Genomic DNA, 15,504 nt, shown 5'->3' on the forward strand with positions numbered 1-15,504 from the left:
TTAGAAGCATGTCCGGACGGTGAATTTGAGGTATGTAGATGATTTAGGCTTGAAATGGCGAAAGTCAAATTTTTAGAGATTTTGACCGGAAGTGAACTTTTTGATATCGGGGTCAGATTCCGATTTCGGAAATTGGAGCAGGTCCTTAAGATTGAATATGACTTGTGTGCAAATTTTGGGGTCAATTGGATGTGATTTGATAGGTTTCAGCACGAGTTTTAGAAGTTAGAAGATTTGAAAGTTCATAAGTTCAATTCATGGTGCAATTCGTAGTTTCGACATTGTTTGATGTGATTTGAGACCTCGAGCGAGTCCGTGTTAGGTTATGGAACTTGTTTGTGTGTTTAGACAGGGTCCCAGGGGCCTCGGGTGTGTTCCGAGTGTGCTACGGGTCCTTTTCCCCTATTTTTGAACTGTTGTTCCTGTTTTCTGGTGCCTTCTTCGCGATCGCGAAGCGCCTTTCGCGTTCGCAAAGTGTTATTGATGACCACCTCGATATCCTTCTTCGCGTTCACGAAGGTTTGCTTTTCCCCTTCATCCCGTTCGCGATTAGCCACCCGCGTTCGCGAAGCTCTTCCTGGCAGCCTCATATTTCTTCTTCGCGTTTGCGTTCGCCGTCTCGCGATCGCGTTGGTTCCATCCCTTGTTCTTCGCATTTGCACTCCTTCCCTCGTGTTCGCGAAGGGTTTTTTCTGGACATCCTTACTTTCCTTCTTCACGAACACGAGCTTTTCTCCGCGTTTGTGATGCTTTCAGACCTGGGCAGAATATAAGTTTTCCAAATCGAGGGTTAGGCCATTTTTCATCATATTTTGACTTGTAGAGCTCGGTTTTGAGCGATTCTTTATGGGTTTTTCAAGCAAATCGATTGGGTAAGTATCCTTCACCTAAAATTTATTATATTCCATGACGTTATCTTCATTTTTATCATTTAATTTGTATTTTGAGTTGAGGAAAATGGTGGTTTTTGAAGAAAATTTTCAAAATGAAAAATCATGATTTGAGGGACGAATTGGTATCGGAATTTGATAATTTTAGTATGGTTGAACTCGTATCGAATGGGTGCTCGGGTGTTGTGAAATTTGTTGGGTCCCGAGGTGTAGGCCCGGGGGTCGATTGTTTGGTCGATTTTTAAATTTTGATAAAGATTGAGGCTTTATGATCCGGAATAGTTTCTTATGATTTTTATTTGTGCTATGAAGTTATTTTGGTTAGATTTGAGCCGTTCGGAGGCCATTTCACCCGAGAAGTTCATTTTTGAGTATCGCTCTATCTTCTTTGACGTAAGTATCTTGCCTAACCTTGTGGGGGGAGGGGGGGAACTACCCCTTAGGATTTGAGTCTTCTATGTTGATTGTAATCCGTGTATGCGAGGTGACAAGTGCATGCTCGGACTTATTTGTTGAAATTGGCCTTTTAGGGTTCTTAGGCCCTTGTATTCACTGAATATGTAGTTATTCTTGTTATGATTACGCTTTTTAATTACTAGTTTCACCTCTACCTGCTTAACTAGAATTAATTGTTTCATGATTCACTCTTATTGCTTATTTGACTCATATGTGCCTTAACTGAAATTGTTACCTTTCTATTGTCATGTTATCCTTTCCCTAACTGCTTATCTTTATTTGAAATTATTACTATCTCTTCTGTAATTGTTTAGCCTTAATTGAGGTTATGGTTATCTTTTCGCTGCTTCTTCTTAGCTGAATTTGATATATCTCTTTCCTAATTTCCCAACCTTAAAAGATGTTAGATATCCTATATTTTAGTTGACTTGTCCTTATTTAGAATTATTCAACTTGTGTTAGCTCCCTCATTTCCGAACTGTATATTATGGACCGTTGTTACATAATATTTACTTTCTTGTTAAGCTATTCTTATTATGATTTCGGGATGGTTTCGGATCGTTTCGGGCTGTTTTGGACTGATGTTGGTGGTGCCTGGTGTCTTCTTCGCGAACGCGAAGGAAGTCCCGCATTCGCGTAGAGGAAATTGTGAGGCTGCTGGGTTGGCCTTCGCGAACGTAGCCAAGGTGACACGAACGCGAAGAAGAAAGGGGGAGATGGGCGTAAGGCCATTTGGCCTACGCGAACGCGTAGAAGGGAACACGAACGCGAGGGGTCTGGGCAGCTGGCCTTCGCGAACGCGATCAGAGTGTCGCGAACGCGAAGAGAGATTACTGGGCGTGAGGTTGTTGAGCCTCGCGAACACGAGGGATGTGCCGCGTTCGCGAAGAAGGGTCACATGGGTAGTGAGGTTTTTAAAAGACGGGATTTGGCCATTTTTCTCCATTTTTCATTTGGTTGGGCGATTTTTGAAGCTCTTCGAAGGGAGATTTTCGTCATATATGTCAAGGTAAGTGATTCCCACCTATTGCAAGTTAAATACTTGGATTATATATGGATTTAGACTTGAAAATTTGTGGAAATTTGGGATTTTGAAGAAAAACCTAGAAATTGGTATTTTTAGATTTTGGCCACGAAATTGGACATGGAATTTGGAATAAATTATATATTTGAGTTCGTGGTATTATGGGTAAAGTTTATCTTCGAAAATTTTTGTAATTCGGGCACGTGGGCCCGAGGATAATTTTTATCGACTTTTCAAGCGGAGTTAGAAATTTGTTATACACTGGATTATAAGGAGTATTAGAGTATATATTTATGGATTCACACATTTATTGACTAGTTTTGGAGCGTCGGACATCGATTGGAGTTGTTAGAAAGACGTTGGAGCCGGTTGTGGGATTTCGGAGCGAGGTAAGTCTCCTTTCTAACTTTGTAAGAATAAATTAACCCTATAGGTGAATCAAATATTTTGTGCTTCTATTTTTGGGGGGCTACGTACGCACGAAGTGACGAGAGTTTGTGCGTAGCTACTATTATGCTTATGTCCGGGTAGTCTAGGACCCATATCATGTTGTACTTGCGATGTTTGCGCCCTACTTGTTAATTTAATCGTTTAAAACATTGAGAAACTCGATAGAGGAATTGTAAAAAGGTTAAATTTCATTTACTTGACCGTTAAATGAGAATTTGTAAATTCTTGGAATATCTGCCCCTTAATAAATCTTGAATTGGTTGTTTAATGTATTTTCTCTTTTGTGGAGTGGGCCGAACGCATCGGTAGTAGATAGATGCATCTATGGTTCATGTTGTTCGACCCTCGGCAGTACACAGTTTAAATATTATGTTGGATCGGGTCGTACGACCTCGGCATAATTTACGCATGATAAATCTTTGGAACCAATTATAATTGATATTGCTTCTTTGGCTTGAGATATAAATTGTTAAATGACGAGAATAAGTTTGGAATAATTTCCTATCAATAAAAGAATTGTCCACTCACTTATTGTTATTGAGTTTACAGTTATTTCATACAATCCATGCTTAAGTATAATATCGGTATTACTGTTAGCCCATAGTAAGTGTCAGAGTCGACCCCTCGTCATTACTTCTTCGAGGTTAGACGGGATACTTACTGGGTACGCGTTGATTTACATACTCATACTACACTTGCTGCATATTTTTGTGCAGATACATATATGTCTAGTGGCCTTGTGGGCGTGGAGGCGCAGTTATTGCGGGGACTTAGGTGAGCTGCATTCTATACTATGATCCGCAGCCAGCAGGGACTCCTTCGGAGTATTTATATTTATCATGTCCAAATTTATATTCCGGACAGATGTTATATTTTATTTTACATTCCTAGTTGAGGCTCATGCACTTGTGACACCGGATTTTGGGGTGATTTTGAGTTGTCCTGTATTGAAATTGTTAAAAATATTATTAGTTACTCTGTAAATTCCATCTTTTACTATTTAATTGAAGGAAATATGATTTTAAAAATATTAAAATGAGAACCAAATTAAGTATTTAATTTTGGCTCGTCTGACAGCGGTGTCCGGTGCCATCACGACCTTTAATGGATTTTGAGTCGTGACAATTTATTCCCAACATTACCAACACTCAACTCAAATCTCACAATCACGGTATATCAACAATTAGTTTTTCCTAATCTTCTAAACTTATAGGCTGCTAAGACCAAGGTGTAAGTATTCTTCTTAATTGGGTTATGAAAAATAAAAATGTGTAATTTCTCTTCAAAATTTGGACTAAAGCAGACGAAAAAGTTTACTGGATTGTGAAATATGGGTAGAAATGCAATCGTAACGTGTTGTAGGAAATGTAATGTGCAGAAATTAAAAGCATGTATCTTTTCATATTTTGTTGAATGTCTTCCCTTTAATTAAAATTTAAGGCCTAGTACATAACTATTTTCTTAATGAGAAAGAAAAGGAATGTCGTGACTTTTGATTTTTTGAAGACGTGACTTATGGATTTTTTGAAATAGCAAATAAATTTGAAAAATAGGATAAAAGCCAAAAAAAATTGACAAAAAAGATAATTAAGTTTCTTGGCCATATAGATATGCCACATTCATCGTGCCAAGTCCCAACTTTATATATTTATATAGATTAGTCCATTATTATTACCGTGAATAATATTTCTGTGGGGGAGGGGGTTTATTCCCAACATTACCAACACTCAACTTTAATCTCACAATCACGGCATATCATCAATTAGTTTTTCCTAATCTTCTAAACTTGTAGGCTACTAAGACCAAGGTGCAAGCATTCTTCTTAATTGGTTTACGAAAAACAAAAATATATAATTTCTCTTCAAAATTTGGACTAAAGCAAACGAAAAAGTTTATTGGATTGTAAAATATAGGTAGCAACGCAATCGTAACGTGTTGCAGGAAATGTAACGTCCATGAAATTAAAAGTATGCATCTTTTCATATTTTGTTGAATGTCTTCCCTTTAATTGAAATTTAAGGCCTAGTATATAATTCTTTTCTTAATGAGAAAGAAGAGGGAAGAACGTGATTTTTGACTTTTGAAGACGTGACTTATGGGTTTTTTGAAATAGCAAATAAATTGGAAAAATAGAATAAAAGCCAAAAAAATCGACAAAAAAGATAATTAAATTTCTTGGCCATATAGATATGTCACATCACCGTGTCAAGTCCCAACTTTATATATTTATATAGATTTAATCGATTGGCACAATATGTTCTTATTTACAAAAATAAAAATTGGAATTGAATATAAAGATGACAAATCCAGTCAAACAGTCCCCCCCCCCCCCCCCCAAATTAGATACTCGTATCTTATTTTGTAGTATTAAGTAATGTTTTATATAGTAAACAAAATACAGTATATTTTTATTTTCTTTGGCGAAACGTCGTTTTAGTGTTATTAGTGATCTTAGGTTGTTGAAAAAATATTTTAATAAATAGGTGACATTCATCACCTATAGAAAGAAATAATTTTCTTTAAATACTTCAACTTTGACACCCAATCACTTGTTGTCATATTTTCTTACTGATAGAAATTATCATAAAACATTGTTTTCATAGTATATCATCCACCCCCACAACTGCATTCTTTTAAACCCGATCAAGTAAGTACTACAAAACTAAAAATATTTTCAGTTTACAAGGACAACTATTTCCGGTAATATACAAAGACACCATAGTTATTGCGAAATTAGCTACCCAAAAAAATATTTTTCTTGTTATAAATATATTATATTATGGATATTCATTTAGTACTACGTTGTAAATAAGCTTTCTGAAAAAGCTTATCTATATGAGACTCCACCGTAAATATGTTTATCTATTTAGTACTCTATTGGAAATAAGTCTCCTGAAGAAGTTTATCCTTTCGGTACCCCATTATGGATAAACATCACCACCGATAGAAGATTATCCATATCTGGTACAATGAGCTTATCCTTTCAGTATCCCGTTATGGATAAACATCACCCCCGGTAGAAGATTATCCATATCTGGTACAATGAGTTTATCCTTTCAGTACCCCGTTATGGAGAAACATCACCACCGGTAGAAGATTATTTATATCTGGTACAATGCGTTTATCCTTTCGGTACCCCATTATGGATAAACATCACACCCGCTAGAAGATTATCCATATCTGGTGCAATGAGCTTATCCTTTCGGTACCCTATTATGGATAAACATCACTCCCGGTAGAAGATTATCCATATCTGGTACAATGAGCTTATCCTGTCGGTACTCCGTTACGGATAAACATTACCTCCGGTAGAAGATTATCTATATCTGGTATAATAGAAGCTTGCAGAAGCAGCTTACACAACAGCTTGCTTTCTTCTATAAATAAAGGAGATTTCAGTTCATTATGAATATAAGTTTGAAGTTTGAATAATATATCAGTTTCTCTCTATACTTATCTTTACTTAACAGTCTTTATTTTATAACACGTTATCAGCACGAGACTCTTCCATCTCGAGCAAATACTTTGAAAGTATCAGAGGTACGAACTTTCTTTTTCTAAATACTGTCAAATTTTTTTAAACTTGAATTTGTAGCCTTGGATATATCGGGCAAAAGTTACATGTCTTGGGTGCTTGATGTTGAAATTTATCTTGATGCGATGGGTCTGGCAGACACCATCAAGGACAAAAATCAAGCATCAAACCAAGACCGTGCCAAAGCAATGATATTCCTACGTCATCACCTTGATGAAAGCTTGAAAATGGAATATCTCACTATTAAAGATCTAGTCATATTGTGGAATAATTTGAAAGATAGATATGATCACCGGAAGATGATTGTTCTTCCACAAGCATGTTATGATTGGACTCATCTAAGGCTACAAGATTTTAAATCTATCAGTGAGTTTAATTCTGCTATGTCTAGAATTATTTCCCAATTGAAATTATGTGGTGATAATATTACTAATCATGATATGTTGGAGAAAACTTGCACCATTTTTCATGCCTCAAATATGCTCCTGCAGCAGCAATATCGAGAGATGGGATTCAAAAATTATTCTGAACATATCTCACATATTCTTGTAGCCGAGCAATATGATGGGCTATTAATGAAAAATCATGAAAGCCGACCTACTGGTTCTTGTCCATTCGCTGAAGTGAATGAGACGAACTTCCACCAAGCTAAGCATGGAAGAGGACGTGGCCCCAGTCGTGGTCATACCCGTGGTCAGGGAAGAAACTCTAATTATGGTAATAATAATGCACCAAAGAACCCTCCTCACCACCGGCAGTGGAAAAAGAAGGAACAAAAGCATGAAGCGGTGCAAGCAGCAAAGGCAGAAAATTCATGCTATAGATGTAGAGGAAAAAGGCACTAGTCACGTATATGTCGTACGCCAAAGCACCTGGTTGAGCTGTATCAAGCCTCCCTGAAGAAGATAGAGAAAAATGTTTAAGCAAATTTTATTTTTGAAGATAATTTAGACTTCATGCATTTGGATGTAGCTGATTACATTGCACTCCTGGAAGGAGAAATAAGTCATGTGATCGATGATAAATCTGTAAAAATATAAATATTTTAATTTTTATTGTTTATAGTAGATAGTATGGTTAGTAATTATTGTACATAAATAAAAGTTTTACTTTGATAATGATGTTTACTATCATATTTATTTTGTTTATGTCATTTTGAAAAAATTTTCTCTTATGATACCAGAAGTGTCTGAGAGATATTTGATAGTACAAAATTTATCAAAAGCTCCTAAAGAGCTAACTGTTTGTCTAGAAGACACATGACACAAGTAGTGCCTGAATAATATTTGATTGTGGATAATAAATTGAAGAGCTTATATGCAAATTTGTCATTCATATTATATGATTGTATTCAAAACATATATTGTAATAAACCAGAAGTTTACTAATACAAATGGTTATCATACTGAGACTATAAATAATTGGAAGATTGAAAATCTTCAAGTTTCCATAATCATAGGGGTAAAATAATATGTATGTAAGAAGTTACCTGCCTTATTATTCAATTTGTACTACATCATGTATCACAGTAAACCAAAAGTTTACTAATGTAAAAGTTTATGCCATAGTAAACCAGAAGCTTACTAAGAGATAGCACATGCCATGATAAACTTGAAGTTTTCATTTGCCATTTTTAAATGAGCTATTTGAGAATTCAGATAAGCATATACTGAAGAACTAGAAGATTCTTCAAGAATTCTCTTGTGTTGCTTATTCTCATAATAAATTGATTATACCAGCTAAAGTTGGGACTAAGACCCCTAAATTCTGGAATATATAAAAGGTAAATATGGGCCCATTCACCTATCATGTGAACCACTTACAGATGCATATATGAGATGATTACATGTGTGTTTATTGTCAACCTGCAGTTTGGCATTTGAAATTGCTTTTCTCAATTAAGAGCATAATTTTCAGATTATGATATCAAGATAGTTCATCTTGATGATGCTAGTTTATATCCAAGCTAGTTTAGCATTGAATACCTCCTATTAATGGCTAAACTATTGCTTATGAGAACAAAGCCAAATGTTGGTCTAAGATTTTCTAAATTGCATACAGCAGCACTTGTATGCATCAGACCAATAATATATGATAAGTCCTCCCCTCACAATTGGTTTAGGATCAGAAATCAAATATTTTTACTATCTAATAACTTTTGATGTATGGTATATGATTAATTTCTCTACCACAATGCACAAAGATAGGTTTTCCAAAGAAGATTGGGGATATGTGTTAGTTTTTCTAACATTTGGGGGATGAAATAAACAGCTGAAAAATATGTTATATGAATCGAATTATCATTAATATGATCCTCACTTAGAAGATAATTCAAGTCAAATGCCGGAAACATTTGCTGATTCAAAATTAAATATCATATTTCAACTGCAAATGCTCTTATTAAAATTAAAGTCCCCGAAGGATAAAGTTTATTGCGCGTATGAAGCGTAGTAAACCGATCGGTTCCGAAGGTAACAATCCTTGAAAAATAATAGGAGCAAATGATCGAAATGATCATAATAAGGAGGATATGAGCTCTAGAAGAGCCCACGACATAACATTTCATGAAACTCCAGAAGAAGTTCAGGTACCTGAAAATAAAGAAAGTGATGAGATCTCAACAAGTTATGTCGCTTAGAAACCGATACAAAATGATCATCGATGATATATTTGATACAATATAGTTCACAATATTGTAAAAGATTGTAAGGATCAGACTTATAGTCTAGACATCTGAAGATTTCATGCCATCTAAATGCAAGTCATAACCTATATGACTCATTTGATTAAGTCTATATGAAGATTCCTGAAGGATTTAAAATGCCTAAAGCATATAGTTCAAAGTATCGTGAGATGTACTCAATCAGATTACAAAGATCTTTGTACGGTTTAAATCAATTTGGACGCACGTGATATAATCGCATCAGTGCATATTTGATGAAAGAAGGTAACATAAATGATGTTATTTGTCCATATATTTTTATAAAGAAAATAACATCAGAATTTGTTATACTTGCTATTTATGTTGATGACATAAATCTCGTTGGAACTCCAGAAGAGCTCCAAAAGGCAATTGAATATCCTAAGAAAGAATTTGAGATGAAAGATCTTGGAAAGACAAAACTTTGTCTTGGTCTGCAAATTGAACATTTAACAGACGGGATCTTTATCCATCAATCTGCCTATATAGAAAGGGTTTTAAAATGCTTTTACATGGACAAAGCGCACTCATTGAGTACATCAATGGTTGTTTGATCACTTGAAGTGAATAAGAATTTGTTCCGACCTTCAAAAGAGGATGAGGAACTTCTTGGTCCCGAAATACCTTATCTTAGTGCAATTGGTGCACTTATGTATCTTGCTAATACTACAAGGCCTGACATAACATTTTATGTTAGTTTACTAGCAAAATATAGCTCTTCTCTTACACAGAGATATTGTAATGGGATTAAGCATATATTGTGATATTTAAAGGGAACACTTGATATGGGTTTATTTTATTCTAATAAAGGTAGTGCAGATCTTGTTGGTTATGCAGATGCAAGTTATTTATCTGATCCACTTAAAGTTCGATTTCAAACCGGGTACGTGTTTACATATGGAGGTACTGTCATATCATTACGCTCCACAAAGCAATATATTGTTGCTACTTCTTCAAATCATGTTGAGATAATAGCTATTCATGAAGGAAGTAGGGAATGCGTATGGTTGAGATCAGTGATTCATTTTATTCAAGAAAAATATAGTTTGGAATGTGATAAAAGGTCCATAATTTTATACGAAGACAATGTTGTATGCATAGCCCAATTACATGGAGGATTTATAAAAAGAGATAGAAGAAAACACATTTCACCAAAATTATTTTACACACATGATCTTTAGAAAAATGATGATATTGATATGCAACAAATCCGTTCAAGTGACAATCCGGCAGATTTATTCACTAAATCTTTGTCAACTTTAACTTTTGAGAAAATGGTATACAAGATTAGAATGCGGAGACTCAAATATTTGAAACAAGATTTTTATCAGGGAGAGTAAAATATGCACTATATTCTTTTTTTCTTACTAAGGTTTTTCCCACAGGGTTTTCCTTATAAGGTTTTTAATGAGACAACTAGTTATGCGTATTACTAAATATGTGTACTCTTTTTCCTTTATTAGGATTTTTCCCACAGAGTTTTTTCTAATAAGATTTTAATGAGACACATTATCTTTTAATGAACATCCAAGGGGGAGTGTTATAAATATATTATATTATGGATGTTTATTTAGTACTACGTTGTAAATAAGCTTCCTGAAGAAGCTTATCTATATGAGACTCCGCCGTAAATATGTTTATCTGTTTAGTACTCTATTGGAAATAAGTCTCCTGAAGAAACTTATCCTTTCGGTACCCCATTATGGATAAATATCACCCCCGATAGAAGATTATCTATATCTGGTACAATGAGTTTATCCTTTCAGTACCCCGTTATGGATAAACATTACCTCAGGTAGAAGATTATCCATATCTGGCACAATGAACTTATTCTTTCGGCACCTCGTTATGAATAAACATCACCCCCGGTAGAAGATTATCTATATCTGGTACAATGAGCTTATCCTTTCGGTACCCCGTTATGGATAAATATCACACCCGGTAGAAGATTATCCATATCTAATACAAAGAGATTATCCTTTCGGTACCTCATTATGGATAAAAATCACTCCCGGTAGAAAATTATCCATATCTGGTACAATGAACTTATCCTGTCGGTACTCCGTTACGGATAAACATTACCTCCGGTAGAAAATTATCTATATCTGGTACAGTAACAACTTACTTTCTTCTATAAATAAAGGAGATTTTAGTTTATTATGAATATAAGTTTGAAATTTGAATAATATATCAGTTTCTCTCTATACTTGTGTTTACTTAGTGGTCTTTATTTTATTACAGTACTCTGTATTTTATTTGGCTTACTTGCACAAAGCATAGGGGACTCTGTTGTAAAATGTTAAACTACAGAGGAAATCGTGTAATATTTACAAATTGGAGAGGATGTCGGCACGTATCCTTAATTTGCGGAAGAAAAAGATAAGGAGTCGGTGGAACGACGCCGTTTCATTCACATATCGAAGTGTGCTAATTAGAGCCCAAGATATAGGGAGAGATCTGCTCCTTACAAATATCTGATCTAAGATTTTGAAAATTTTGAAGCTATAGAAAATCCCAAACTACAACCATGTCCTACTACCCAAAAGGCTACCACGGCGAAGATGACGAAGGTGCTGAATTCGACGAGTACGATCCAACTCCGTACGGCGGTGGATACGATATCGCTTTGACTTACGGTCGTCCACTTCCACCCTCTGATGAAACCTGTTATCAGCCTACTTCTGCTTCTGATGAATTCGACTATGATCGTCCTCAGTACTCTTCTTATGCTGAGCCTTCTGCTTATGGTGATGAGGCTCTTGAGACTGAGTACCAGAGCTATTCTAGGCCCAAGCCTCGGCCAACTCCATCTTATCATCGCCCATCTGAGGAAGAAGGCGAAGCTTATGAGCAGCCTCAGCCCAATTATGGGTTCCAGCCTGGGATGAATCGTCCTGGTGGTGGCTATGGTGGAGAAAGTGAATATGGACGGAAGAGTGAGTATGAAGAACCCGCTTCCGAATACGGATCCGGGTATGGGAGAAAGAGTGAGTATGTAGAACCTGTTTCTGAATACGGATCCGGGTATGGGAGAAAGAGTGAGTATGAAGAACCCACTCCCCAGTATGGATCTGGGTATGGACGAAAGAGTGAGTATGAAGAGCCCAAATCAGAATATGGATCCGGGTATGGGAGAAAGAGCGAGTATGAAGAGCCCACATCAGAATACGGATCTGGATATGGGAGAAAGAGTGAGTATGAAGAGCCCGCTCCAGAGTACGGATCGGGATACCGGAGGAAGAGCGAATATGAGGAGCCTAGCTCGGAATATGAATCGGGTTATGAGCGTAGGAACGAGTCCGAAGAGTATGGATCTGGTGGATATGGGAGGAAGCCAAGCTACGGGCAGGAGGAAGAGGGTGAGAGGAGGCCCAGTTATGGGCGTTCAAGCTACCAGACTGAGGAGGGAGAAGGGTATGAGAGGCCTCGCTATGGAAGGTCCGAGGAGGAGGACTACAAGAAACCCAGTTATGAGAGGCGTCGTGATGAGGACGACGAGGGCTATGGTCGCAAGAAATATGTGAGTATTCTCTTCGTTGTTTTGATTGAACTTTTATCTCTTGCTCTGAATCCTTTAAGTTTCTCTATTAGTAATACTTTGAAATTTTGAATAGTAGCTTATTAGAGACAACAACAACGACGACTCAGTAAAACCTAGAGACTAATAATAGAGAGTTTATATCTATTGATGCATTGAGATGTTTCAGTCTGTTTGCGGCTAAGGGGAAAACCTAGAGACTAATAATAGAACAATTTCAACGAGTCGTGTACAGTTTTGAGAACGCTGCATAAATGTTAATTTAAGCTTCAGCTGTATGTACTTATTTGGTGAGGCTCTTGAATGTGCACCCACTGTAGCTATTACCCGAGGTCTCATTTTATTTTGTTAGATGAACAAGGGAGGCATGATAGTGTGGCAAGAAACATATAGGCAATCCTTTGATTTCACAGAAACCGCAGCTTGTAAAATGAGTACTTCACTTTGCCTACATTTTGGTGTGAGGAAGATATTATCATGTATAGATGCCTGACTTAACTCATTGTAAGTAGCTAATTATTGTGTGCATTCACTCTTAATCCGCAATTGTCAAAAGAACCGGAAGAAGAAAGGGGTTAGCCTTCAAGTGTTTCATAAACTAAGCACACAATGTTCGAGCCCAGTAATTCTAACAAGGGTATCTAAAAACATCCATGAATGCCACATGTAGGATTTGAACCTGCGAACTAAAACAACTTTTTGAATCACTTTTGCCACTACACTAAAAGCTTGTCTTATGTCAAAGGTATTCAAAATCTTTTATATAAATATATATATATATATATATATATATATATATATATACAAGAGATGTCTTTTTTACCCTATTTAAAGGGGAGCCTTGGAACAACGGTAAAGTTGTTTCCGTGTGACCTATAGAGTTTGAGTCATAGAATCAGCCACTGATGCTTGCATCAGGGTAAACTGCCTACATCACACCCCTTGGGGTGCGGCCTTTTCCGGACCCTGCGTGAATGCGGGTTGCTTCGGCACCGAGATGTCATTTTTTAATTGTCCGACGAAGAGGCTTCACTTAAGCTCCCTCCATTATTTTACCTATTTCATTAAAAATGAAAAAAGTTTAACCCCCTTAATTACATGTAGCTACGTTACTGCAGGCATGTATTCACTATATTGTGAAGTTTGAGACTCTTCCAGAGTGTGGACACATTTGTGATTGTCAAGGACGTGCACTATGCATAATCCACACACATTTTAAGCATGTGACGAATTGCATTAGGCACTGTGCTTTAAGCTTGTCTGGAGGAGTTTGTTTTGGTGTTAAGATTTGACCTCATTTGAACTCTTCTCTGATCCATCTAATCTAATCCGTATGAATGGCAGGGTGATGACAACTCCGATGATGACGAGGAGAAGAAACAACACTACAAGCACCACCATCGCAAACACTATGATGATTGAGCAGTGTGCTTTAATCATCTGAACCAGATTTATGCCATACTAAGAACTATTACAAAATAAAAGTTGGCAAGTTTGAGATTTATTTTGTTTGTGAATGTTTGCTATGTTGGCTGGTCTGTCCAGTTATTTATGTGATGTATTTTGCTCTTCTACAAATCCCAGGCATTTGTCAGGATTAGTATGCCATGAATGTGTGAACTTTATGATCATGATGACTCTTATCTCTGTCCCTAGTTCTTATCATACTCATGAATTTCAAATATTGATGATGAGCATTTTCCCTAGTTGGCTACAAATGTTTTTCTGTAGTCCCACTTTAATGACAATTCTCCTGGCAACCAAAAAGAGACAATAAGCTAAAGTGTTATACCCGAGTAATATAACCAATTCTCTGATGACAAACTACTAAATTTCAAGCAAACAAGCGTTGGCTATATGAATTTTCATTTCGTTTTATCTATAAGCAAAAATAAATAAGTATTAAACGGTTTCTATATTTGCTATTGGCATATAAAATTTCTAGTAGGAATAAAAGACTCCAAAGAAATATTGGACTTTAATGTAAACATAGTAACGTGACTAAAAATTTATCTCAATGGTGTTGCCGGTAATTTATTTATTTTTTCCAATTCTCTAGTGATAACATTGAGGAAAATAGTTGGGACTTTCTAATAGAATTGAGGTGAGAATTGCATAGGGCAGCACGATTTGTTGATGGACTTAAATGATAACCTTGCAGAAAGCAATAACTATAACTCTAGCTATTTATCCATTTTTCTCAGCGCTGGGCATAAAACATGTTTTCCCACATTGCTAAGAATGTAGTAATAGATACTGTCACAGAACTTTTCGGAAATGTGAAAACAAGTGAATTCAAAGAGTTGAAATGGTTGCTTTTGTGGGTCCTTCCTTGTCGCAAGTTACAGTCAAATATAATTATATCCGCTAGTCAAATATGTAAAAGATATATATATTATATATTAATACAAAAAATATATATTGCGGGCTATTATTTTTGGTAGCAGCTATACTATATAATTTTTTCAAAATAGTCAGTGTTTGGAAAGTAACTGAAAAATATTCACTATTTAATGCGAAAAATAAAATCCGAACAAAAATATTTTTAGCTGAAACACTAAAAAAAATCCAACATAATATGCTAGATTATGAAACTCTTGCGTATAAAACTCAGCATACTATGCAATTCGTAATTGTATGGGTCAAAATCCATCTTTAGCCAAAATGATATCAGTAAAGTATTCTTGGGGCACCACGCCGAAGTAATTTGATTATCAACAAAGGCCATGGTCGATGAGTCAGCCAGACTGAAGTCGAGGAGACGTCATCGAGGACGAAGTCGAGCATGTTTGACAGAGTTATAACGACTAGTGTTAAGATAGGACTTAATGGAGAATATTCTAGTAGATATTCTCTGTACTTGTACTATTAGGGTTTCTAGGAACATGTTCCCTATAAATAGAAAGAGAT

At 36.0% G+C, this 15,504-nt stretch overlaps 2 protein-coding genes across 4 annotated transcripts in view; both read left to right on the forward strand.

Moving 5' to 3' along the window:
* LOC104102740 (uncharacterized protein At5g39570) overlaps nucleotides 1-14,225 on the forward strand; it is a 60,822-nt gene extending 46,597 nt beyond the window's left edge. Inside the window, exons 1-3 of one of the 3 annotated variants that reach the window (XM_070195750.1) lie at nucleotides 11,512-11,965; nucleotides 12,056-12,669; nucleotides 12,717-14,002. In XM_070195750.1, coding sequence (XP_070051851.1) covers nucleotides 11,584-11,965; nucleotides 12,056-12,666 — 993 coding nt within the window. In that variant the 5' untranslated portion in view covers nucleotides 11,512-11,583 and the 3' untranslated portion in view covers nucleotides 12,667-12,669; nucleotides 12,717-14,002. Of the gene's footprint in view, nucleotides 1-11,450; nucleotides 12,670-12,716 lie in introns of those variants that run through there. The other 2 variants (XM_070195749.1, XM_009610551.4) reach the window with 2 other exon arrangements.
* Nucleotides 6,481-7,200, forward strand: LOC138905245 (uncharacterized). The gene has a single exon (XM_070193750.1). The coding sequence runs from the start codon at nucleotides 6,481-6,483 to the stop codon at nucleotides 7,198-7,200; it is 720 nt and encodes a 239-aa protein (XP_070049851.1).
* Nucleotides 14,226-15,504: the final 1,279 nt, after the last annotated feature.

Source organism: Nicotiana tomentosiformis, chromosome 2 (genome assembly GCF_000390325.3).
Source record: "Nicotiana tomentosiformis chromosome 2, ASM39032v3, whole genome shotgun sequence".
In the NCBI taxonomy this organism is placed as follows: domain Eukaryota; kingdom Viridiplantae; phylum Streptophyta; class Magnoliopsida; order Solanales; family Solanaceae; genus Nicotiana; species Nicotiana tomentosiformis.

Bases quoted from the DNA above. Each gene is read 5' to 3' on its own strand.
- LOC138905245 (XM_070193750.1), top strand. From the start codon at position 6,481: ATGGGTCTGGCAGACACCATCAAGGACAAAAATCAAGCATCAAACCAA.